At 45.1% G+C, this 22258-nt stretch overlaps 1 protein-coding gene across 2 annotated transcripts in view; it reads left to right on the plus strand.

The window, feature by feature from the left end:
* LOC119166806 (homeobox protein Meis1) overlaps positions 1-9709 on the plus strand; it is a 388227-nt gene extending 378518 nt beyond the window's left edge. For both annotated transcript variants that reach the window (XM_037418168.2, XM_037418169.2), the window contains exons 12-14: positions 4445-4503; positions 7730-7825; positions 9093-9709. In XM_037418168.2, the coding sequence (XP_037274065.1) occupies positions 4445-4503; positions 7730-7825; positions 9093-9319 (382 nt within the window). In that variant the 3' untranslated portion in view covers positions 9320-9709. The remainder of the gene's footprint in view (positions 1-4444; positions 4504-7729; positions 7826-9092) is intronic.
* The last annotated feature ends 12549 nt before the right edge of the window (positions 9710-22258 follow it).

Here is a 22258-nt window from a genome sequence, read left to right on the forward strand (position 1 = left end):
CGTCCAGTTGTACGTCAATTGATACTGCGCCATCAACTCTCGCATTGTGGCCACCCTTGCTTCGCGTAGTTCTATAGTTTTTTTTTTTTAAATAAAGGCAGGTAACAACTTACGGTCGCGGAAGTTTGAAGTTATGGACGACCAGGTCGCGGGCAGATTATCCGGCCATCGGAGAGCTCGCCGTGGTATTTCCATTTATTATTATACGCCAGGTGTCGGGTTTGATATCTGGTAGAAGGTAAAAGACGACGGCATACTGCAATGCTCGTGTGCAAAATTTAAATGTGTGTTTAAGTTTATTAGGTATACTTGAAATGAACTTCAATGAGTTTATGGTGCGTCTGTTGTTGACTGGGTAATGCTTTCGTGACGTGATATTCATGTATTGATCAAACGATGCCTTCGCTTTATTTCACGCAATGTGTTGCTGTTGATGTGCCCGTTATTTATACTTCTATCACGTATGCGGCCTTTTACGCTGATGAGCACAAGCGCCCTGGAAGACAAAGCGGAAATATCACTTCCTGCATAGAGACAATTATGTGTCGATAACTCGTACAGAGCCTAATAAGGGTTCGCGGAATCGACGTACTTGAGCCCCTCCAGTCAGCGGCCACTCGCTATTATCTTTCAAGTTAGCGAGATTTGCGCCGAAAAGACCATTATACGGCTTTGGAATTTCTACAGAATAGCGATATAGGAGCCCCTCGTGGCAGGGGACCATTCTCTTCCCCATAACACACGTGATACGGAAGAGCAAGGACGGTACGGAAACGATTCATCATCGAAAATGGACCCGCGGCCCAAATCGACATCTCCCGTGTTCCTCATTGCTCTCTTGTACGTTTTTTTTAACTGTGTTTCTCTTTTTGCGCTTCTTGTCGACAGAACTGGCATTTTCGTTTGCTTCGAGGACGAACAGTTGGTGCGGAGGCAGATATGGAGACGTTTATCCTGGTTGGCCATTGCGTGGCCAAGGCGGTGTTCGTTCTTGCGTGACATTGTCCGAGTCTTCGGCTTGCAGAATGCTTTCGCTTCTAATCGGAGAGCTATAGTGCACACAGCAACAGTAGCAGCAATAATACTGTAGTTGCGGATTAGGAATGTGAATGTCTTATTTTGTGTGAAGTTTTGCATTTTTATTGTTTGTGACAAGTTCACGATGCAAGCTATTAGGCAAGAGTAGAATAGGCGGAGTCACATCTAGGCACCAGCGCCCCCTGAAGCGTTGTCTATTATAAAAAAAAAAAACAAATTACAGTGCTTACTGTTTTAATTCATTTCGAAGAGTGTTAGGTGTCTCACCGGCGTTCACGGCAGTGCGTTCTCTTCCCTCCCCGCGCAGCCGACGTCATTAGGTCGTTAAATTTTCAAGTCGGGTACTCGGTTCTTTCTGTTCGCTTGGAAGGGGGACCTGGTGCTTACGACATTGAACGACTGCCGTGCAGACCTTTTGAGTAAGAGGCGATGAATTCAGAGATAAAAAAAGATAGGTGATAAGGCGTGTAGCACGGTGTCTTTCTCCCTCCGTCCAAAAAGGTAGTTAGGTGCTGATTCCCAGGATAGGCCCTACTCCCGGCACTGCATCAAGTATTTATCGCGACCGGAGAGTAGAAGAGCTATTGTAAACATTTTGGTTTCGATTACGATGGTTTCCATTTCGGGCAGAGGTGGGCGGTTTGAGAAAATGTACAAACAAGATTGTAGGGTGGGATGAGGGAGAAAGAGTTACGGGGTGAAAAAGAAGAGGGAGAAGGGTTCGTTATAGGAATGAAAAGAGAGGACTCACAGCGAGTGTTTTGGGGGAGAGTTACGAACACTCTACTAATGGTGGACGCAGAAGCCGCCGCTCGTTCTACTGCATTAAAAAGGTATTGTGTGTAGACATGCACAGACACATACTGCCACCTACCTACTGTAATATACAGTAACACTCACTCGAAGTAATGGTAACTCGTTCTTTTTTTTTTGAAGAAAAATTGCAAAAGGCAGACGTAAAAAGGAAATCAGTAAATCATGCCCGCGCTGTAACTGTATAGCTCGAGCGGCTGACATGCACTGAACGCTGGCCTTAGGTCGTCGAGGGAATCGTGACGGACAAGAATCGGACGGAGGGGGGTTATTCACAAGAGACCAACAGACGGATGTAATGGATATTTGCATTTGTACAGACGGGTCCACTGGTAAAGAGCACACTAGTGTAATGTTCCGGATTTGACTTTTCTACTAAAGTGTTGGGGATTAGAAACGACAGCTCCGAGTCGTTTTTGCTGACCAGTGTCGTGCACAAACAATCTTTCCTCATCCAATTGTCTTCATGGGGCCAGGAACGTTATAGCTGCTCACTTTACTGTTCCCTTTAACAATGTACTGCACTGTACATGAAATACGCAATGGTACACAGCTCGCTTGAACATCATGATGGCTCAGTACAAACATTCAGGTGCACGTTCACGTGATAGGAGATGCGCACGCACATGCCACTGTTCTCGAGGGCGTGGTGCCGACGTACTAAATTTCGCGCTGACACACAAACACGCTGGCGAACGCGTGCCCCGTCGTGAAGAACCCCTCTTGGGCACGGCGTTCCGGTGCGGAGCGAAAATGCCGGGTCATTACGTCTTTTAGCGGGGAAGCCCTCTGCCGAGAGGTAACAGGAGGGTTTTGTCGCCGAATAGTGGTGGGCGGCCGGAGGGGACGAAACAAGCATCTACGCCCGGTCAGGGAGAACGTCATCATCGTTAGTGTATAGGAGGACGCGCCACTCTGCGTCTTTGGATGGGTGGAGGAGGGGAGGCGTACAAGTGGTAATGGCCGACCTGTGGATACTTAGGAAGGAAGAAAGGAAGGTTCTTCGCCGTGAAACTAGCCGTAAGAAGCGTACACTTACAAAAGAGCTCCTCTGATGGCGCTAGGGCGTCAAAGACTGCTCTTGCTCACCTGCGCGTGTGTGTATTGGTATGAGGAGGCCTCGTTTTTCTCGCTATTCGACGTGGCGGCAGATATACAACATACAGGCCCGGTGGTTACGTGAGGTAGATGCCTAGTAACCAGGTGAGTGTTTACGTGGGCGGGAACTGAGTGGGTAAGCAGTTTTGTTTTCTGAGAAGGAGGCGAGTTCCTGTGGGACGGGTCGTGCGTGTACGCGGTGTCTGTTCCCGGTGGATTGTTTGCCGTTCGAACAACCCAGGGAGGTCGTGAGTAGGGGGGCTTCTGCGTTATCCACACAATCGTTTTGTCGGGTCGTCTTGTCGATCACAGAAGCAGGAAAGAAGTCAGTAGCCCATGCGGTACCGGGAAGCTTGACGCAAGCGAAGCTTGGTGGGTGCTAATCTAGCGGGCAACTGGGTGCTAAACTAGCGGGCAGGTCTGGCAGGCAGGCAAGTCTGGCAGGCAGGCAGGTCTGGCTTCTTCGGCCAGTAAAGTACGTATCTTCTTTTTCCTTTGTTCGTGAGACCATACTCTTCACCTCTGAGTCCGCGCCTGTCCCTTCCTCCTTCGTCTTCGTGTTGTTGCGCTGTTTACAATATCTATACTCTGCACCGATAAGCACCCGTGATGGCGTCTTCGATGTTCAGGCGGCCGAATGCTTGTTGTGTTAGGCGCGGCTCCCTTCTCTTTCCTTACCGATTGGTGCTTCATTACTTCACCACTGTGCACTGTACATTAGCGTCGTTATTTTTCGAGGTCACCGAAGCGTGGTTTGTTTCTCGGTATACTGTAGTGGGTGGCCTCATTCCTGGAGACTGGCTAGTAACTGTTCCTGGACTTAGTTCTATGTTTACTGCCGCGCTGGGTCACTGACATGATGAAGCAGATTGTAAGTTCTTGTACTGGGCTCGCAAGAAGCGTTTAACGTTTTTGCGTCGCTGCCTCGTAGTGGTACGAAGCGAACTCGTATAGTAGTTTTTGGTAGTGGTAGTTTTTGGCATTTTGCTCCCACCAAACCCACGCGCGCTGACCTCAGGCGTCAAAATAGCACGAGGGGTAATACCTAAAATCTTCGATTTTGTCGTGAACATCCGTTAAGTGAAGGGGTGTCACGTTAATGTGAACCTTTGCTGTTCTCTTCGGTCATTTTAAAGCTTGCTTGATGTGGAGAGATTGAGGTGTGTAACACCCCGGCTGTCGCATTGCTCTACGTTCTACAGCCAAAAACGAAACAAAAATACGCTTTCAATAGAAGAGAATAAGTACAAACTTTGATATCAATCGAAATTTCTCTAGGATTCGACAGATTTGCATACTTTATAGGCCATGTAACAACGCAAACAAATGGATGTGGGAAAGACACCGCACACACAAGTGCGGTATAGTGTATCTTCCGTGGTAGTTTCTGCCGTTTCGTTTTTCATTTAAATATGAATGAACTCGCTCTGAAAGAAGTATTTTTGCAGTCCTCTTACATTTTTTGTGTTTTCCCCTCTCTTTTGCCTCTTTGCAGGTTCATTAACGCGAGGCGAAGAATCGTGCAACCAATGATCGATCAATCTAATCGAGCTGGTGAGTATGCTGCTCCATGTCTACTTATCTGCGTCACACACACCCTCGATTCTCTAAGTTACTTACTCCTTGATAATTTCGCTGCATGGTATTTAACAGTGTTTTGGTTTGAATCAATTCTGACTTGTTTTAGGGGCGAAGCTCCTTAGGGCGTGGGCTATGCGTCCCCTGTATGTAGCCACCTCTAGTTTAGTTCTTGCAGTGTTCACTAGATGGCGGTACCGTCCCCTGTATGTAGCCACCTCTAGTTTAGTTCTTGCAGTGTTCACTAGATGGCGGTACCGTCTCCTGTATGTAGCCACCTCTCGTTTAGTTCTTGTAGTGTTTACTAGATGGTGGTACTTGTAGCTGATGATGAAAAGATGCAAGATGTTATAAACTAGAAAGCGGTACTTGTAGTTGATGAAAGACGCGAGATCTTATAAAATAGGAATGATGTCACATATGGCGCGTGTCATTGGTTGAAGGCAATCGTTCGATTTAGTGCGGCGACGTACGCTAGGGGGAGCGATGTAATAAAATCGAGTGGGCAAAATGTACAGAGGATTCATGGTTTACCTCCGGAGCTTCGCCCACTCATCATCATTCACTTCGTGGATATGGCGGCACTTTTTTAAATCTGTGCAGCAAGCCGCAGCAGCCGTCACTAAACGGGCGCTGCACTTTTAGTGAAGGCTGCCGCACTGCTTAGCAAACTCTTTTAGGATAAACGTTGCAAGAGAATCGACACTTGGGCTAGTTAATTGAGATGAATGGTACAGCTGTTGTTTAAGTGCACGAAGGAGGACTGCGAAAGAACAAAGTGCAAGCGCTTACTCGCAACTAAAAGATTTATATAAAAGGAGAGGATATACATGGAAAGGAAAGAATATGTGTAAAGGCAAACTGCTTTTCATGTAGCAACACCGAAGGTGTTGCAACATGAAGTTTGATTTACTAAATAATATTTCCGGATAGTCTTTCTGCCTTTGTTAACTGACCGTTCTCGTGTTGCCATGGTTTTCATTTTGCCTTAACACGCATGAGTTGATCTTCATTTGGCGCATTTATATTCTTTCCTTTTCAACAAATCTTTTAGTTGCAAGTAGGCGCTTTCGTCTCCCGTGCTCCTTTGCAGAAACGTTGCAAGGCATATCAGGGAAACACTTTGCTATTTTGTCGAAATTGGGTCGTTATCGAGAAAAAAGTTGGATCGGCTTCGGTCGCTGCTTTGTTTTATGCTGTTGTTTTTACGTTCGATTTCATTCATATCCCAAGGAAAGCGAAAGAAAGAAAGACAGCACAATGGATCAGAGTGGCACAGACGAAAAGTCACCGCGAGTGTCACGTGTTGCGCATTTACGTAGAAAAGTGACTGCACGGGAATATTACAGCATGTAATAGTTGGGAACGGTGTTGGCTTTTCTTATTCTTTCTTTTGTTTTTTTGTAATGTTGCTGTGTCAGTAGCGAGTGGATATCTTCTCACGCTCTTGCATATGACCCTTAGGTATTTTTCGCTCTTTGCGAAACTTCAATAGGCCTCCCGCGTTCCCATTGAACAAATAGCGTAGTGATAGAAAAAAATGAAAATAAACAATGTTCAAGGTCAGTGCTTTACAATGGTCTTGCCTGCTCACTCGTCAAAAAAAAAAAAAAAACGCTTGTAAGTTTCTTATGAATAGCAGCAGTGAATGTACTGTTTATTTTTCTGATTCTATTGTAATAGTGGTGGCTGAAAAAAAAAACAATCGCCAAATGGGCACAGGAGTACTGTTTACGTGATCACCACTCCTCTGTAAATGTGTCCGCGCCCAGCTCTGCATTTTTCGCTGTTGTTGTTGAATGAGACTTAGTACAAAGAAGTTAACGACTTCATTTCATGTGTCCGTATATTTTGAGGCTGTCAGGCGAGTTTGATTGATCTGCGTCTCCCGGACACAACTTCCGTGCGCTGCGGAAATGAGTTTAGCCATTAACGTATCTTTTTTTTTTACTTCCGGAAGAAACGTTTGTTGGTTCCGGGGAGGCAACAATAAAGTCGTGAGTTTCCGCGCGCTCGAGCGCAATGCTGATGAGGATGTAGGACGAGCTAGCGTTCATTGTGTGCAGTGACGCGAAATGGCTTTGCAACAGTAATACAAATAAAGCTAAGTGTCGTGCGAACGTGTTATTGTGTCTGTCTAACTGAAATCGAAGGTTAGCTTTCTATATGCGTATATTACGTTTAGCCGAGCCAAGTTTCTCTACATATGACAACGGTGTAGCCCGCGGTTGTTAGAAGCTTGTACAATGAATAACAAGAGTTTGCGGAACGCTATATGTTTGAAAAGGCTGCATTACCCACATTCTTTTGGAACGTAACATGCTAGTGAATGTCCCAATCTGTAGTTGACATGGCGACCGATACAGTCATCTGCTATATTATACGCATTACGAACTTTTATTAAAAGCATTGCTGTTCGGTGTACATGCATGTGGTATTCACGTAGGGTTCAATGCTCAGGCTTAGCGATGGCATTCCCACTGCGCGAATATGAGAGAAGTTCTCTTAGCCACCTTAACCTCTCGAAAGTCTGTTGTGCTTTTGTGTGCCTACACTTTTCGTTCACTCGTGTTTACTTGCTGTCCGGTGACCTCTAACCACTGAATCGACAACCTTATGATGCTGATTTACTGATTTACTTTGCTTCTTTGGTATTTTCTTTTGTAGACAAAACAAATGCAAACCAGCATCTTGTTGGTGACTATTCGACTGGAGACGGTTTCACGGAAATTACTAGTCCATTCTCGGGTATGGAAAGACGTAAGCTAAATAAAACGAAATAAGGGGGGATTCCTAAAAAAAAAATTTCGTTGAAGCTGGTGGCTTCGGATTTCATTGACCGAAAATGTGCTTTTTTGTCTAATTTGACTAGGTTAAATTGGTATGACGTCATTAGGTTTACGCTGCACTGGAAACTTCCACACAAGCAACGTTAAGATGCGAGGTGCACTGGCGGACGTATATTTCATGCGAAGCAACCCGAGATCACGCGATTACGGGTCTGGATGCCGCAGCTACTACAATTTCTTTGTTACGTTTTCTTCACACTAATTTGAATCAACTACTTTCGTTATACGCTCACCGTACGCTCCGCATACGCTCACTTGCGTTCAGCACTTAGTTTAATTTATTTCTGCCCGAACATTTTTTTTGTTTTCGTTTTGTCTCACTGACATTTTCTTTGGTTTCGAAATCGGCGCAGGTGGGACGATAGGAGGCGCAAGTGCGGCGTATGGACCTGACGGTGGAATGGGATACATGATGGACGGCAGTCCACAAATGCACATTAGGCCACCAGGTCAGTTTATACGGCTTGACGTTTGCTTGCTTGGTTTGGTTGCGCATAGTTCGTTTTGGTTTATTTTACGATTGATGCTTTTTCTTGTGTTTTTTGAGTTCTTTGTATTTTGTTTTATGCGCGACAGGCAGCGCTTCGAAGGTCTGAGTGTCTTTTTGGACCATCCGCCTCCGCAACTCAAAAGTAGTGCTTGCCATACGAGTGCACTGATAGACATTCGACTAAAACATATTCATAGCGTAATGAACGTAATGAACGTAATGTAAGAGGAATCAAGTGAAAGATATTATTGGCCGACGTGTTTGTTCTGGATAGAATGGGTCTGTTCACATCTGAGGCAAACACCTCAGTAGTATTCAACCAGGTAAAAGTGAAACATTTATATTGCTTTACGGTGGAAACGTTCATTGTATGACGGGTACTCATGTAGTTGACAAAGACAATACTAATTTTCCATTTATGTATTAAACATCAAGCAGGCTGATCTCGTGAGTAGGCATGTGGTGCATCGCTCGATTTTATTGTCTCGATTGCTTGCTTCGACATTTATGTTTGCAACACGAAAACCGAGCAAGAACTGCTCGCCTGCTCACGTTTACCATTCTTGTAAATTTCGACGATCGGGTTGACGTCCGTGAGAGGGAAACGCCCAGCGGGATCAGGTGAAGAGGAGGAATAAATGAGGAAGGAGAGGGAGGTGAGCTCGCTGCGCTGAGAGGCGCCAACCTTCATCTGTTCAGAGCCAAGCCCCGTCATGTGGCCGCTGACAAAGCGGTGCAGGTCGTGCGCTTTTCTAATAATAACTAGAGGGTTCTCTGGCGCTGTGCACGTTCGACCACTATAAGAAGGGGGGAGGGGTAATATTCTTATTTGCTTAATACTCGTGCTTTTCACTGCAAATGCACTTCTGGCCTCGTTCATTATGTTTTGGTGTTTGGGATAATAGAATGAATCATTCTCGACTTCGTGAGCTGATTTGAACAGGTTAGCCTAGAATGTTAACTCGGTGGAGTGGAAGTGCTGAACTTTTGATGAACTCTGTCTTTGCGACAAAGCGGATGCAGGCCATACAGAGCCAAAACGGAGTCAAAGAAATTAAGTTTACACAAACCCGAGTACTACCCGTCATTCCCATGCTCGCTGAGGCGCCATGCGTCGCAGCTCCCGTAGACACTAGCGCCGGAGTTCCCCCTTGTGTACTTATACGCAACTTTAACGTTGCGGGCCACGCACTATAACTGCTCGCTCTTTTCTCTCTGTCTCGCAGGCATGCAGAACTTGTCCTGCGGCGACGCGTCGATGGGGATGGGTCACATGGGCGCCATGGGCAGCTACCCGCAAATGCCCCAGTTGCGGTCGCCGACGCAGGCCATGCTCCTGCCTGGCCACCCGCACGCAGCCGCCATGATGATGGCGCCCATGGGTCACCCCGGGCTACCCCCGCAGGGGTCACCTTACGACGGCCAGCACATCATGGACATTCACGCCAGCTAAAGAAGAAAAAAACAAGCAAGCCGCGCCGCCTCGTGGCCCTTCCTCCGTGGCTGCCCTCGTCACCGATTGTCCTCTTGCTCCAAGCTGCGCTGCCTCCGTTCGCCACCGCAAGGTGGCAGCACTCGACGGACCGCTTTGTTTATCTTAGTCCTCCTGCTTTCACGGTTCTATCTTGGTCTGTTTCTTCGTGGCATACGCACGAACCTTGCAATACTGCGATTCCCGCGGCAGGGTAGTAGTGTGGCGCCCTCTGGCCTATCTTGTACTTCTTAATCTTACGCAACTTTTCGCGAAAACCGCGTTATTTTTGTTTTTTTTCTTGGCGAGCGCGTGAGAGATCGTGAGCGACAATTTTTTTTTCAACTTTTTTTTTTTGGTATCTTTCTCTGAGATCGTTCATTACCTGTACTTGTTTTTGGCACGTACTTTCAAACTCCTACGTTGTCGATCGTCTTGCAAAATGCATCTGGCTCTGTCGTCTGCGACGGGGAACAGAAGTCTAAAAAATTCGATCGATCGTCTTCTATTTAGCGAGGCGATTCGTTTTCAGAGATGCTGAGAAAAAGCATTACGAAAAAAAAAAAAGCAAGCTCTTGGCGTTTTTTAACTACTACAAATAAAATCTGCGAAGTCAATCCTTGAGTAAGCTTAGCTATCTGAACGATCATGTCTGCTCAAGGTTTTAAACGAATATACGAAGGAAAAAAAAAGAAAATCGAAAAGCCGATGCGCAAGACTCTTTCCCTATCGCCGATGGCTCAGCCGGGCGCCCCCAGGGCGACCATGCATCTTCTGTTTCTTGTCATACGACTTACGCAAGAAGGAAATTATTACGGCGAAAGGTCGAAAAGGCTTTGCCTTTTTGGATCACGTGAACCATCTCCCATAGTCTTTATACGGATATTTTTAAGTATTGTGTTTTGTTTTAGTCGTGGCTTTTCTTCATCTTTGGTCCCCTTGACCTTCGATCCAACGCGACAAAACTTGTTTTTTTTTTTTCACATATACATACACCCGCCCAGAAGCCGCCGTGACGAGGCTATGAACCAGTCGACATTTTGCAATCATAACGACATTCATGAAAAATAACTGTCATTAAAAACAAGCATTGAGAAAGAACTAGAAAGCACAAAGGCCGTTCCGTGATCTGCCGCACACGTGTAATGGTTAGAAATCATTTTTTTTACGGACGCCATATCTTCAGTTCGCACGATTTACATTAGGGTTGTCTTAGGTGTTTTTCGTGCTCATTGCTCATCGCAGCTGCTCACAGCCAATGATGTTGTTATGCGAAGGTGTTCGGCCAACGGAAATCTATTATGAGCACCGACGCTTTTCAAATACGGCGCTTGGCGTGATTTCCTGTTCTGTGGCGATAGCTGGCAAGGCCGGTCAGCAGCCGCTTTCCAATGGCCTGCATCAAGGCCTAATAAGGTTCGCCGCGGTTCGCGCCTAGCTACTGGGATAGCTAACGCACGGAGTCGTAGTTATCGGGCTATCATTGCTCAACTACAACGTTTACGTGGTTGTTTTGCAGCTGAGAAAATAAAAAAAAATTCGCCAGCGACTTCGTGCTTCTCGAGGCAAAAGTATTGAGGCTAACACAGGCCATAGTAAACTTCTGAAGCTCTGTAAGCCTTTATGAGAAAAACAAAGGGTAAAATGTCCAGCTAAATAAAATTTTTCCGTGTGATTGGCCATATATTAATTCTTTTGCAGAATGCAGTGCTCTGGAAGCTTAGGAAGCCTTCATAAAGCTCGTGGACCAGCTAATTAAGCATAGTTCATGTCATTGTCAAGCTATTCATTTATATTTAATCGCGAGAAAGTCATGTTCGGTACAGGTTTGGGCTAATCTGTAGATGACATAAGCTTTCAGGCTCGTCTTCTGTCTAATTAGGACTAGTTACATTCCTCATTGCTTCTTTTTGCAGTACAATGCCGTGTCATTAGTGGTGTGCTGGCTTGACCATAGATAGGTTCTAGCATGCTCCTCACAACGGCCCCTGTGGAGCGGTAGTGTGTCATTCGCGTCTACGGATCTCGAAGGTCTTTATATAGAGTAACGCACACGCGATGCCGGCTCGATGTGTACAAACTCCGGAGCAAGGTTCACGCGCGGAATGAGAAGAGTGTGACGAAGACGTGGTCCGAGATCGGTGTTCTGAGCTGCGCGTTTGAGGTCTGAAAATTTTTGAGGGTGCAGGATGCAGTGTATACACAGGTTTTAGGCTTAACTGTCGCCAGCCGGAAGTGACGTGGTGGAGAAACTATAAAAGAAGCCTCCAGGTGGCTTTTCGTCTTCGACGTATCGTAGCGATAAAAAGAAAAGCACCTATATGGGCGTCGCGTAACGTCGTTTGGGTATACTTTTCTCCCACGTGTGGCGTATGAACGCCCAGTCGGTGTTTTTTCCCCGTCGACCATTGCGCGACATCCACCTTCTAACCCAGCCCCCATCGACCCGCAGTCAAGACAAGTTCGCTGCCGAATGCTTGTGGGCTTAAATGTGTTTGTGAGCTTGTTCGTCTAACTCTTGACGGTTTCGTTGAGATTCCGCTCAAGAATTGAAGGAACGGCCGCTTTTTGCTCTCTTCCACGCGGGAGGGCGCTGCTGCCGTCAGCGACGATGTCCGCTGACCTTCCTACTTTCCCCTAGTGAAGGGAACATACCACCGACGCATGGTAAAAACGATACGACGACACCAAATCCTTGAATCGTAACGATGAGCGTGTCGGTTCCAACGTGTCTGTGTAGAGGAAAGACTCCATTCGACCCGCTCTATTTGTTGTGTGTCACGTATCGACGAACATTTTTACGTAACATTTGTTATTCTCGTTCATCCTATGAAGAAGTCAGTTGCCCCCTTCTTTATATACAAGGCTTCACCGGTGAACTCGAATCGAGGGGGGCTACACTGATGAATACGTAATCATCGTTTGCTTAGCTCACCCATTTGTGGAGAAAGTATTTCGGTCTTAACATAATAGTCCTGCTCTTTTCCGCGCCCTTCAAACATTCTAAGTTGTAGTTTTCTCCCTTCTTTTTAGGGCATTCTGTGTCCAGTGAGGTGAAGGAACACATCTACATGGCGGCAAGCTGTGCGGGGCGGTTGATCGCGTCAATATTTTCTCTCGAGCAAAGGGGTGTGTGCGGTTGTCTCGGCGTGCGTCGCCACAACTCGAAACCGAATTGCTCTTTGGTTCCTATCGCATATTTCAGTCGCCTAGCTGATTCGCAGAGTTTACCACACCTTCCGCATCCCGCAAAAATAGAGACCATTCTCTCACGTGGTTTCGTATCCCTCGTGTTTGATTGGTTAAACAACTTACTTGTTATGAACATTATTTATCGTGCGTACGCCATTTTTTATCGGTCCAACTAGCAATACCATTACAAGAAAGTGGTGTTACGTTCTCACTGAAGAAAGAACTCTTTCATTGACACTTTCTTAGGCAAATACCCGTGCTCATGATCGCACTTTATCTGTAATGATAAGATACGTGGTTTCTGTAGGTGTTCCGACCCGACTGTTAGGTCATTCGATCTCTCTTTCAGAACAAGGCTGAGCTCCCCTTCAATGGAGGGTCGATCCACAAATCACTTAACACTGCAATGAATAACCTTGTTACCATGGTTACCTTAAGTTTTTTTCATTTGGTCAGGTGGCGTGGAGTTGCGCCGGCGTTCAAATATCACCCAATCGCGCACGAGTTCAGTTCGTGACGTGGTGGCTTTGTGTGCAATTTCGAGTGTTTCCGGGATACGCGAGTTATTTTAGGTCTCTTTTCTTCTTGCTGTTTTCATTTCTCAGTCGGACTGTTGGCGTCTCGAGCCCATCCTCGCATCGATCGTTGTCATCTGATCTTGAGATCTTGGCCTCAACCTCGGCAAGTCTCCGAATCGAAGGAGAGCGCAGTTTTACTTTCGTTCTTTCTTAAAGACTGACAACAATCCGTGCTCTGTCTAATTCATGTGGTGCTTGTCGTTTCCGAGTAGTGTATACCGGACGCAGGTACTTTATTCAGGGCAACGTGATTTGCTAATGTTTTTCCCGTATTTTTAAAGGGCCTCTAAACCACTCCAAGTTTAAAGGAAATAGCAGTTTTATATTCTCGCCTTCACATCCTCCTCACCGTTTATTGCTTCAGAAAGCATTGATTGATATGTGGGGTTTAACGTCCCAAAACCACCATATGATTATGAGAGACGCCGTAGTGGAGGGCTCCGCAAATTTCGACCACCTGGGGTTCTTTAATGGGCACCCAAATCTGAGAACATGGGCCTACAACATCTTCAGAAAGCGTGCGCACAATATTACCACTAAGCGTCGGGCCTATCATGATTTTGTGATTTTCGGCTGCACGCCATTACATCCGCATGCGTAGTGGAAAACGCATTAAGCAACGTGAAATCGGACGGTAGTTCACTAGAGTCAATTGAGAGAAAGCAGACTTCAAGTGAAAAATGCGGTTAGGAAGCAATTCAGCACGAAATCTCCCTCACGTATGGACCAATCGAGAGCCTGAACTCTAATGACGTCATGTTAGTCATCACACTGGCGTCGCGAATTGCGCCAAAAAAAAAAAAAAAGACATGCCAGGGAAGATTAACATGGTCGTTCTTTGTCGTTGCGAGGTTGTTTAGGGGCCCTTTAATACTTCCATCGCATATATCTTTACATCGCCAACTGTCGCTCGAATTATCAACTTTTATTCAGGCCCTCCTCTCCTCCTGCCCCCCTTTTTTTTATTTACAGTGGTGAGTGGGTTTTATCACGACGGAATGCTTGCACGGATTGCACAGATCTTATCGCCGTTCTAGTTCACTGCGCATGTTCTGACATCAGGAAGGTCTTGTCTGCGTTTTGAGTCCTCGAGGTGCTGGAAATCTTCGCAAGGCTTTTGTTAGTATTTGCACCAGCGGGCAAAATTTATGCGATCCATCGTGAACTCACTGATTCATTTTTTTATATATCGTCACACACACTGCTCGACTAGGAACCATCATTGATGTCCTTCTCCTCACCACACGTCACACTTCATTCGAGCAAGAAACAATTTTCTTGTTTGTTCTTATTTTTTTATTGTCGGGGGTATCGGACTGATCACGATGCAACTGACAGGAAAAACTGAAGATACGTATGTAAAAAGACAAAGCGCGTTATCTTCGCTGAAAGATAACGAGAAGAAGTGAAACAAACTAGACGGGGAGAAATCTCCAGTTATATATATAAATATTATAAATATAAATAATGATAGTTTATGATATTATCCATCGTGGTTGTTGTTTATCCCTCAATGTCATATTCGCCGAGTTATGCTATTTTGTTCATGTGTTTCTGCGGTTGCCTTCGCCCTTTCATTTTCCCCCTCTTTAAATCATCGAAGCACGCACTGCACACTTGTTTGCGAGCATCAACTGCATCTGTAGTTGCAACACATAGAGTGATTTCTTTTTTTGCTGCTCCTTTTCCCATCTACGACTTCTACACTTGTTCTTTCTTTTAGATTGCACTTTCTGACGTCATCCCATGTCCTTCCTTGGTACTTGCAAACACCAACAGATGGCTCTTGATTCTCCCACTTTCAGTTTCGTATGCATGCTACTTTTTATCTCCTTCTTTTTTTTTGTACTTTTGTCGAATATGCGAGCGTGTCTGTTTGTGGGATATAATATACGTATCTGTATAAAAAAACGTACAGCCATCTAAAGACTATATGTGTAGTAGCAGTAATGTCTTCAACTTCTGTTCTTTTTGGTATATATAAATACAAATGTATATTGTTTGTCCGCCCCCCCCCCTCCCCCCACGAGGCTTAGTAACGTCTTATGGGCCAACTGTTATCATGTACGCCATTCCTCACGTCTCCTTGGGCCTATAGAGTTCGTTTTTTAAGTCGTGTATGTAAGTGCTGTACCTGTTGTTTTTTTTTTTCGCAAACTGTAGTGTCTTTCCGCCTCTTGTTTAATTAATGTTTTGAGCTTGACAGTTTTTTTTCCTCGTCGCTAGCAGTGTTCCTATCTCACTCTATTAAACTCTCGCCGTATTCACTTGCGTTCGACTCAAACAGCGTTCACACCTGCGATCTCGTAACCGCTTCGGAACCTTCGATGACAGCGATGCGTATGCAGCTCTTGTCGCCGCATTTTTTTTTCTAGATCGCGCAGTGCCTCAAGGTGCTAACCTTCTAGCATTAGCGTGCTTTTGTTGTTAAAAAAACAGCATGCGTAAGCTAATCTTAGCGTTTTTAAAATCGGTCGCCACAGCGGCGCCGCATATGCGGCAAACGTGCCGCAGGTGTGAACGGCGCCACAAATTTACTGGTTGAAGCCTGTCATCTGGCGCCGCCTTGCGGCCAGTCTTGGCACGTCTTTTTGTCCCTCCTTCTGTACTCGTAGGTTGCTTGTGGTGCGAGTTTTAAATATATGTATGTATGTATAAACGCATATACTGCGTACTAAAGCAGTATATCCATCACTATGATACACTATCGCTGTTCTCCGGCGCTTGAACTGCCCTCTTGTGGTGAGGGGAGTCGCGCCGGTGCGCATGTAACCGCAAAACATTTTTCTCCGTGGCGACGAGGAGGCGGGGAGCTAAGTTCGTCCTATTTTTGTTACACTGTTTTCAAGTTGGCAGCTCACCAATAATTATAAGCAAGTCGATCATATGATTTGCCGTGAATTTGCGGCGTTCTTTTATGAAAACTAGCAAATCGCGTAGATACACAGATGCAATTAGGCGCCGCAATAGAGTGAAGATTTCCTGAGGGATCTTGCGGTGCTCATGAGGTCGCAGGTTCTTGGATTTATCTTGGCTTTAGTTTCGGCGAAATAACTCTTCACACTGGGTCGGCGAGGGACATGAACGTGCGACCCTGAAATGATGAATCTCTCGTTACATCGAAGTGACTTCAGTTCAAGTTCGATGCCTTTGTGGACAGATTGACGCTGAGTAATGTTACTTTCTGTATGTAAAAGAAAATGAAAACAAGCGCTGGAGATGAGCGAGAAGTGGTAGCACGTGATTCTTATAGATGTCACAGGCGTTTTAAAGTTGCCGTACGTTATCAAAGCGATGTTTCTTGTTTTTTTTTCTTTTCTGCAACTGCTACAGCATAGCTGAATCTCCTCGAATGTGCCATATATTACAAAACCGTCATGGAACGCTATAAGTGTTACATTATCAGAAGCGTTACGGTATTTACCACGAGTATTTGATGGCTCGGCGCGTGACATCCGTATGGGATCGAAATTAGTTGCCTGCAGAACTGACCGCTGTGTCGAACGTTGTTCTTTCCTGTCTCCTCGTCGCCGCGTTAATTGCAGGGTATATTTTCAGAGTACGTGCGTATGTATGGATTTTGAACCTACACCACCACTACCAGCATTGCCATTTTGTGAAATGCGTTTTTTTTAATTTCGCAATCAGTCCATTTCAATAACATACCATGATTGCATGCACTCGTTTAATCACTCTCAGACCTGAAGAAAGCTGTCGGATCAATTATAAAACGGCAAAAATATTTTGGTCCAGTCTTCGTGTCGTACTGTACCTGTTCTGTGAAAAGTTATTAGAGATGTCACGCTTATGCATTTAGTTATTCGAAAATTTTACGTAGCTAGTGACAAAGTTTTTCACAACTCTACGAAATGCACCATTGCGTTTTTTTGCTTTGAAAGCAGGTGATTTGAAAGTATTACTCCGTTAGAACACTTGCAATCTGCAATGAACTTGCGAAGCATCTCCGAATCGTCATTTTTCTCGGGTGGTTTCTCGAAATGATTTCAGAATGTTGAATGTGTTTCGATGTACTGTCATTATGAACTCACAGCGCTTACTGGAAGTCGGAAGTCATTGATAATCTTAGATCGAGTACATGAAGTGTGCATCGGTGTAATTACTGTGCATCATGTCTAACCGCATGCCACCCAGTCAAATACAACTACCGTGTTCATCATTCTAAAATTGTTTGTGTTTCTTGACCCACGTTGCCACCTGCAAGCGAATCGAAAACGATAATCACCGGTTCTTACATTTCGTAACGAAATTTGCGTGTGCGTTCTTACCAATTTCTTTCGCATGTACATAAAATTTACTCTATCTTGTTTTCAAGTACTAAATTTTTTTTGAGTGTGAATGTGTAGATGCCCTAGAGTGTTTGGCATGTATGTTGGTTTTACTTTTATCTGTTTTGTATCTCTTATCGGATCGGCTCTGACATAATCCGCATTGTCTAACTGCCATCCAAGTGGTTAAGAAACAGTTAAGAAAGACACTTTTGTTTTCTAAAGTGCTGAAAACCGTGGCTTGCATGTGTTTCCGTATTTGGAAGGTCAGTACGTTCCTCATCTTTATTTTCGCTTTGTTTTTGTGAGTGGTGTGTTTGCGAGGAGAAGTCGTGTGACCACGGCTCTGCTATGCTATGTGGCACGGGTGTGTACCTATGCGCGAGCTAAACGTGAGAGGTTTTTTTTTAGGCGTTTAGTTAAAGACGGGAGGAGTGGTTTTGTTTGGAAACTTGTATACGTGGACTCTGTTTTTCTCAAACTTTTGCCTCCCACCCTTTCCACCCGCCCTGTTTTTCTGAAGTTGTTGGTGTTACGTGTGTAGAAGCCCTTTACTATACTAATTGTGAGATAATAAAGAGTGCAGAAAAAAGGCGAAAGACTGTTGTGTTTTTGGTTTTCTTACTGCCCGATGGTTCGAGACGACGGATAAGCCGTTGTCTCCCACTGTTGGACAACTGCGGTGGTGCTTCACAGTGGCGGTATTTTAAGGTGATATCCCTTAGACGGCTCGCCCTACGCCAAACTTGACTCGTGGGTGTTAGCGTCAACAGGAACGCTGCAAACTACTACCGCGAGATGACGTCACCATGTGATGTCGCAGGTAGCCGAAATTTCTCACGTAATCACAACTTCCACCACGACACATCGTCACTTGGTGACAAGCGGCCCGATCATGGAGGCAGTGAAAGACAAGTTAAGGTACGCGATAATATAATAGTAATTGTGGAAGCATCAAGATAAGATTTCGAGGGATGCTGTAGTGGAGGCATCCGGAAATTTCGATTTTGTGGAATTATTTAATGGGGATCCTGAAACTTTTTTATTTTTTAGGTTTTGTCAAAGTTTAGGCTAGAGCATCGTCTATTCATTCTCACCACAAGTTTAGAGGCACGCCGGTTACGGTCGCTGCTACGGACAATTATATCTGCCCCCTCTTCCGCAATCCGGCCTTGTCTCCTGAACTCGTGAAACATGCTGGCATTTCTGGCATCTCTGATGAGCAGGTTCCACGGTTTGAGTTTCGCCCAGTCACTGTCAGCTAGCGTACCTGTGAAACGAGTAAGCAGAGCTTGAAATAGTGTACGTGTACGCGAATATGAGATATACGCTTCCGAGAGGGTGAGAGAATCATTCGAAGAAGCGACGCGTGGACGAGGGTATGTCGCGAAAACTTCCGCTTGCACATACTATACCACCTGATGGCGCTGTTCATACCATACCAGACTTAACTAGAAGGAGGTTATCTGAATGGTGGCTAAAGTCAAGGCACGAGTGAAAATTAAACTCTTCACTGCAAAGTACGAATTCTCAAACTCGCTTTTTAAGGGAAAAAAATATAGTTTTGGGTTCATTAAGTATTACGGCTTGGTGGCGCTAGCCACCGCCCGATCAAAAGGGTACAGCCGTATCCATCCATCCATCCATCCGTGACGTCAGGGTACAGTCGAAAACGAAACTATGTTTTAAAAGCATGACGCAAATAATTTTTCAGAGTGCACTCACGCTTACTGCTACATTTTCTACGGTCTTTTGAGTTAGGATTATAAATTGACGCAAAAAAAAAACGATAAGTAAAAACTTTCGTGTCAGTACCCTTTTAAAACGTCATAATAAATTACACCGTTTACGCAGAGAGCTTAAATTAGTCTGTAAATGTCTCTTAAGACTTGGTCTACCAGCCCAATGTGTTAGTAAAGAATAAATCTTCAGAACCGTTTCAGAGTCCCCTTAAATGTTTGCTGTCATTGTATTGAGGAATTCCAAAGGGACCTTTTCCGTTCCTTTAGTATGCAGTGTTAATACTCTACACACATCGGAGTCGGCAGGTTGCGGGATTGAATCGCGGCAGCACTTTCGATGGAGGTAAAAATGTTGTACATCCGTGTGTTCGAATTTGGGTGCGCGTTAAAGAACCCCGGGAGGTCGAAATTTCCGGAGCCCTCCACTACGGCACCCTCCACTACGTCCTACGTGCATACAAGTCTCTAAATGAACTAAATAGGACAAACAGAAAGGCACAATACAATTACTAAGTTAATAAAATTGATCGTGCTGAAAATTTCCCTAAACCATGACATGAACATAAGAATATCTGTAAATTAAAGGGCAATGCTAATGTTCCTGATGAAATTAAATTTAAAGACAAAGCTATTAAAGGCCAAGATTTGCCAAAAAATTTAATCCCCATTTCTTGACTTGCGGCAGAAAGTTAAACAACACGACAAATGTTGACGCATGAGGTTGTAATAAAAAAATTGTCGCGATACTTTATACCTAGCCCCACAAATACTTTCAAAATAATTGAAATGACCGAATTAGAAGAGAATGCCCCCAGCAATGGGGAGTGTCTCCTGACAGGGAACGCTATGATTTTGTCTTTCCGGGCGAAAATATTTTCGTCTTGCAGGACAAAAATAATGTTTTTTTTTTCATTCTATCCCAAATGGTATCAGATTTCTTCCAATGAGTAATGAAGATAGTTTTCCGTTTGACACAATAATGTGAAGAGGCTCTTTATGGCCAGCCCGTATGGAATGATTTCACTGCGATTCAGACGAAAGAACCGCAAAAATGTGCTTCCCAGAGGGAATGTCGAGATTTGTTGACCTTTAAAAAGCGCAGCAATCTGTGCCTGAGTGCTTGTCGAGGGGGAAACTTTTCACAACCCTGAAGAAAAATTAAAATTCGTGTTCGTTTGTAAGAAAGACACTACCTCTTGTTATGACGCCCATCATTGGCGATGCACGTACAATATTGTGTTAAACAGGCAATGATGCATGAGAAAAAGTTCGGGCTTAGCTCAATGGGTAAGACGCTCTCCTTCGCAGCATGAGGACCAAGGATCGAATCCCAGTGCGGCAGTAAATTTTTTTCTTTGTAGGCAGGATGCATTCACATGGTTAGTACACATTCTACCTAAGCAAGCATTGGTATTACACATTCTACCTAAGCTCAATGCTTAAGGCGCTGGCTTTCGACGGTGCTTAACTTTTGCAAGACTTTCCAACCTGCAGCGATGGACTTATTATGCCTTTATTTCTAGCTAATGATTTCCCATTGGGTCGGCTTCCCTGCAATACAGGGCCAAAGCTACTTAAAGAGTTGAGGCCCTTATTACTAATGACAAGGCTCAACTTTTCTCTCGCGTAACAAAGAGCAGCGATGCGATTATTATGCCTTGCTTCGAAGCCAAAGTTCCCCCGTTGCATTGGCTTCCCCGCAATACATGGCCGAAACCACTGGAAAAAGTTGAGGCCCTTATCACACAAAATCAGGCATAACTTTTGTCTAATGTCACAGCCTGCAGTGAGGGGCTTATTAGGTTTTGCTTCCGAGCTGCATTTCCCCCGTTGCGTTGGCTTCACCGCAATACACGGTCAAAAGCAGTGAAAAAAGTTTGAGCTCTTATCAGCCTTGATAAGGCTGAACTTTTGTCTGACGTCACAGCCCGGCAACGATTAGCTTTTCATGCCTTGCTTCTGAGCTGAATTTCTCTCGTTGCGTTAGCTTTCTCGCAGTACACGGCCTAAACCACTGAAAAAAGTTGAGGCCCTTATCACCCAAGATAAGGCACAACTTTTCTCTGACGTCACAGTCTGCAGCGATGGGCTTATTATGTTTTGCTTCCGAGTTGCATCCCCCCCCCCGTTGCGTTGGCTTCCCCGCTGTACACGGCCTAAATCACTGAAAAAAGTTGAGGCCCTTATCACCCATGATAAGGCTCAACTTTTGTCTGATGTCACAACCACACAACCAGCAGCGATGGCCTTATTATGCCTTGATTTGGAGCCAAAGTTACCCCATGGCGTTGGCGTCCCCACAGTGCAGGGCCTAAACCACTGAAAAAAGTTGAGGCGTTATCACCGAAGATAAGGCTCAACATTTGTCTGCCGTCACAGCCCAGCAGCGGTCAGCTATTCATGTCTTCCGCCCGAGCTGAATTTCCCTCGTTGTGTTGGCTTCCCCGCAACGCATGGCCAAAACTAGCGAAAAAAGTTGAAGCTCTTATCACCCTTGATAAGGCTCAACTTTTGTCTGACATGAAAGCCCAGCAGCGATCAGCTTTTCATGTCTTGCTTCTGAGTTTAATTGTACTTATTGCATTGGTTTTTCGCAATGCACGGCCAAAACCACTGAAAAATGTTTAGGCCCTTATCACCCAAGATAAGGCTCAACTTTTTTCTGACGTTACAGCCTGCAGCGGTAGGCTCACTATGTTTTGCGTCCGAGCTGCATTTCCCCTGTAGCGTTGGCTTCCCAGCAACACAAGGTGAAAATCAGTGAAAAAAACTTGAAGCTCTTATCACCCATGATAAGGCTCAACTTTTGTCTGACGTCACAACAAGCAGCGATGGCCTTATTAAGCCTTGGTTTGGAGCAAAATTTTCCCCGTTGCATTGGTGTTCCCGCAGTGCAGGGCCTAAACCACGGAAAAAAGTTGAGGCCCTTATCACCCAAGATAAGGCTCAACATTTGTCTGACGTCACAACCCAGCAGCGATCAACTATTCATGTCTTGCGCCTGTGCTGAATTTCCCTCGTTGCGTTGGCTTTCCCGCAATATACGGCCAATGCCACTGAAAAAATTTTAGGCCCTTATCACCCAAGATAAGGCTTAACCTTTTTCTGACGTCACAAACAGCA

The sequence above is a fragment of the Rhipicephalus microplus genome, chromosome 6, assembly GCF_043290135.1.
Source record: "Rhipicephalus microplus isolate Deutch F79 chromosome 6, USDA_Rmic, whole genome shotgun sequence".
Taxonomy (NCBI): Eukaryota; Metazoa; Arthropoda; class Arachnida; order Ixodida; family Ixodidae; genus Rhipicephalus; species Rhipicephalus microplus.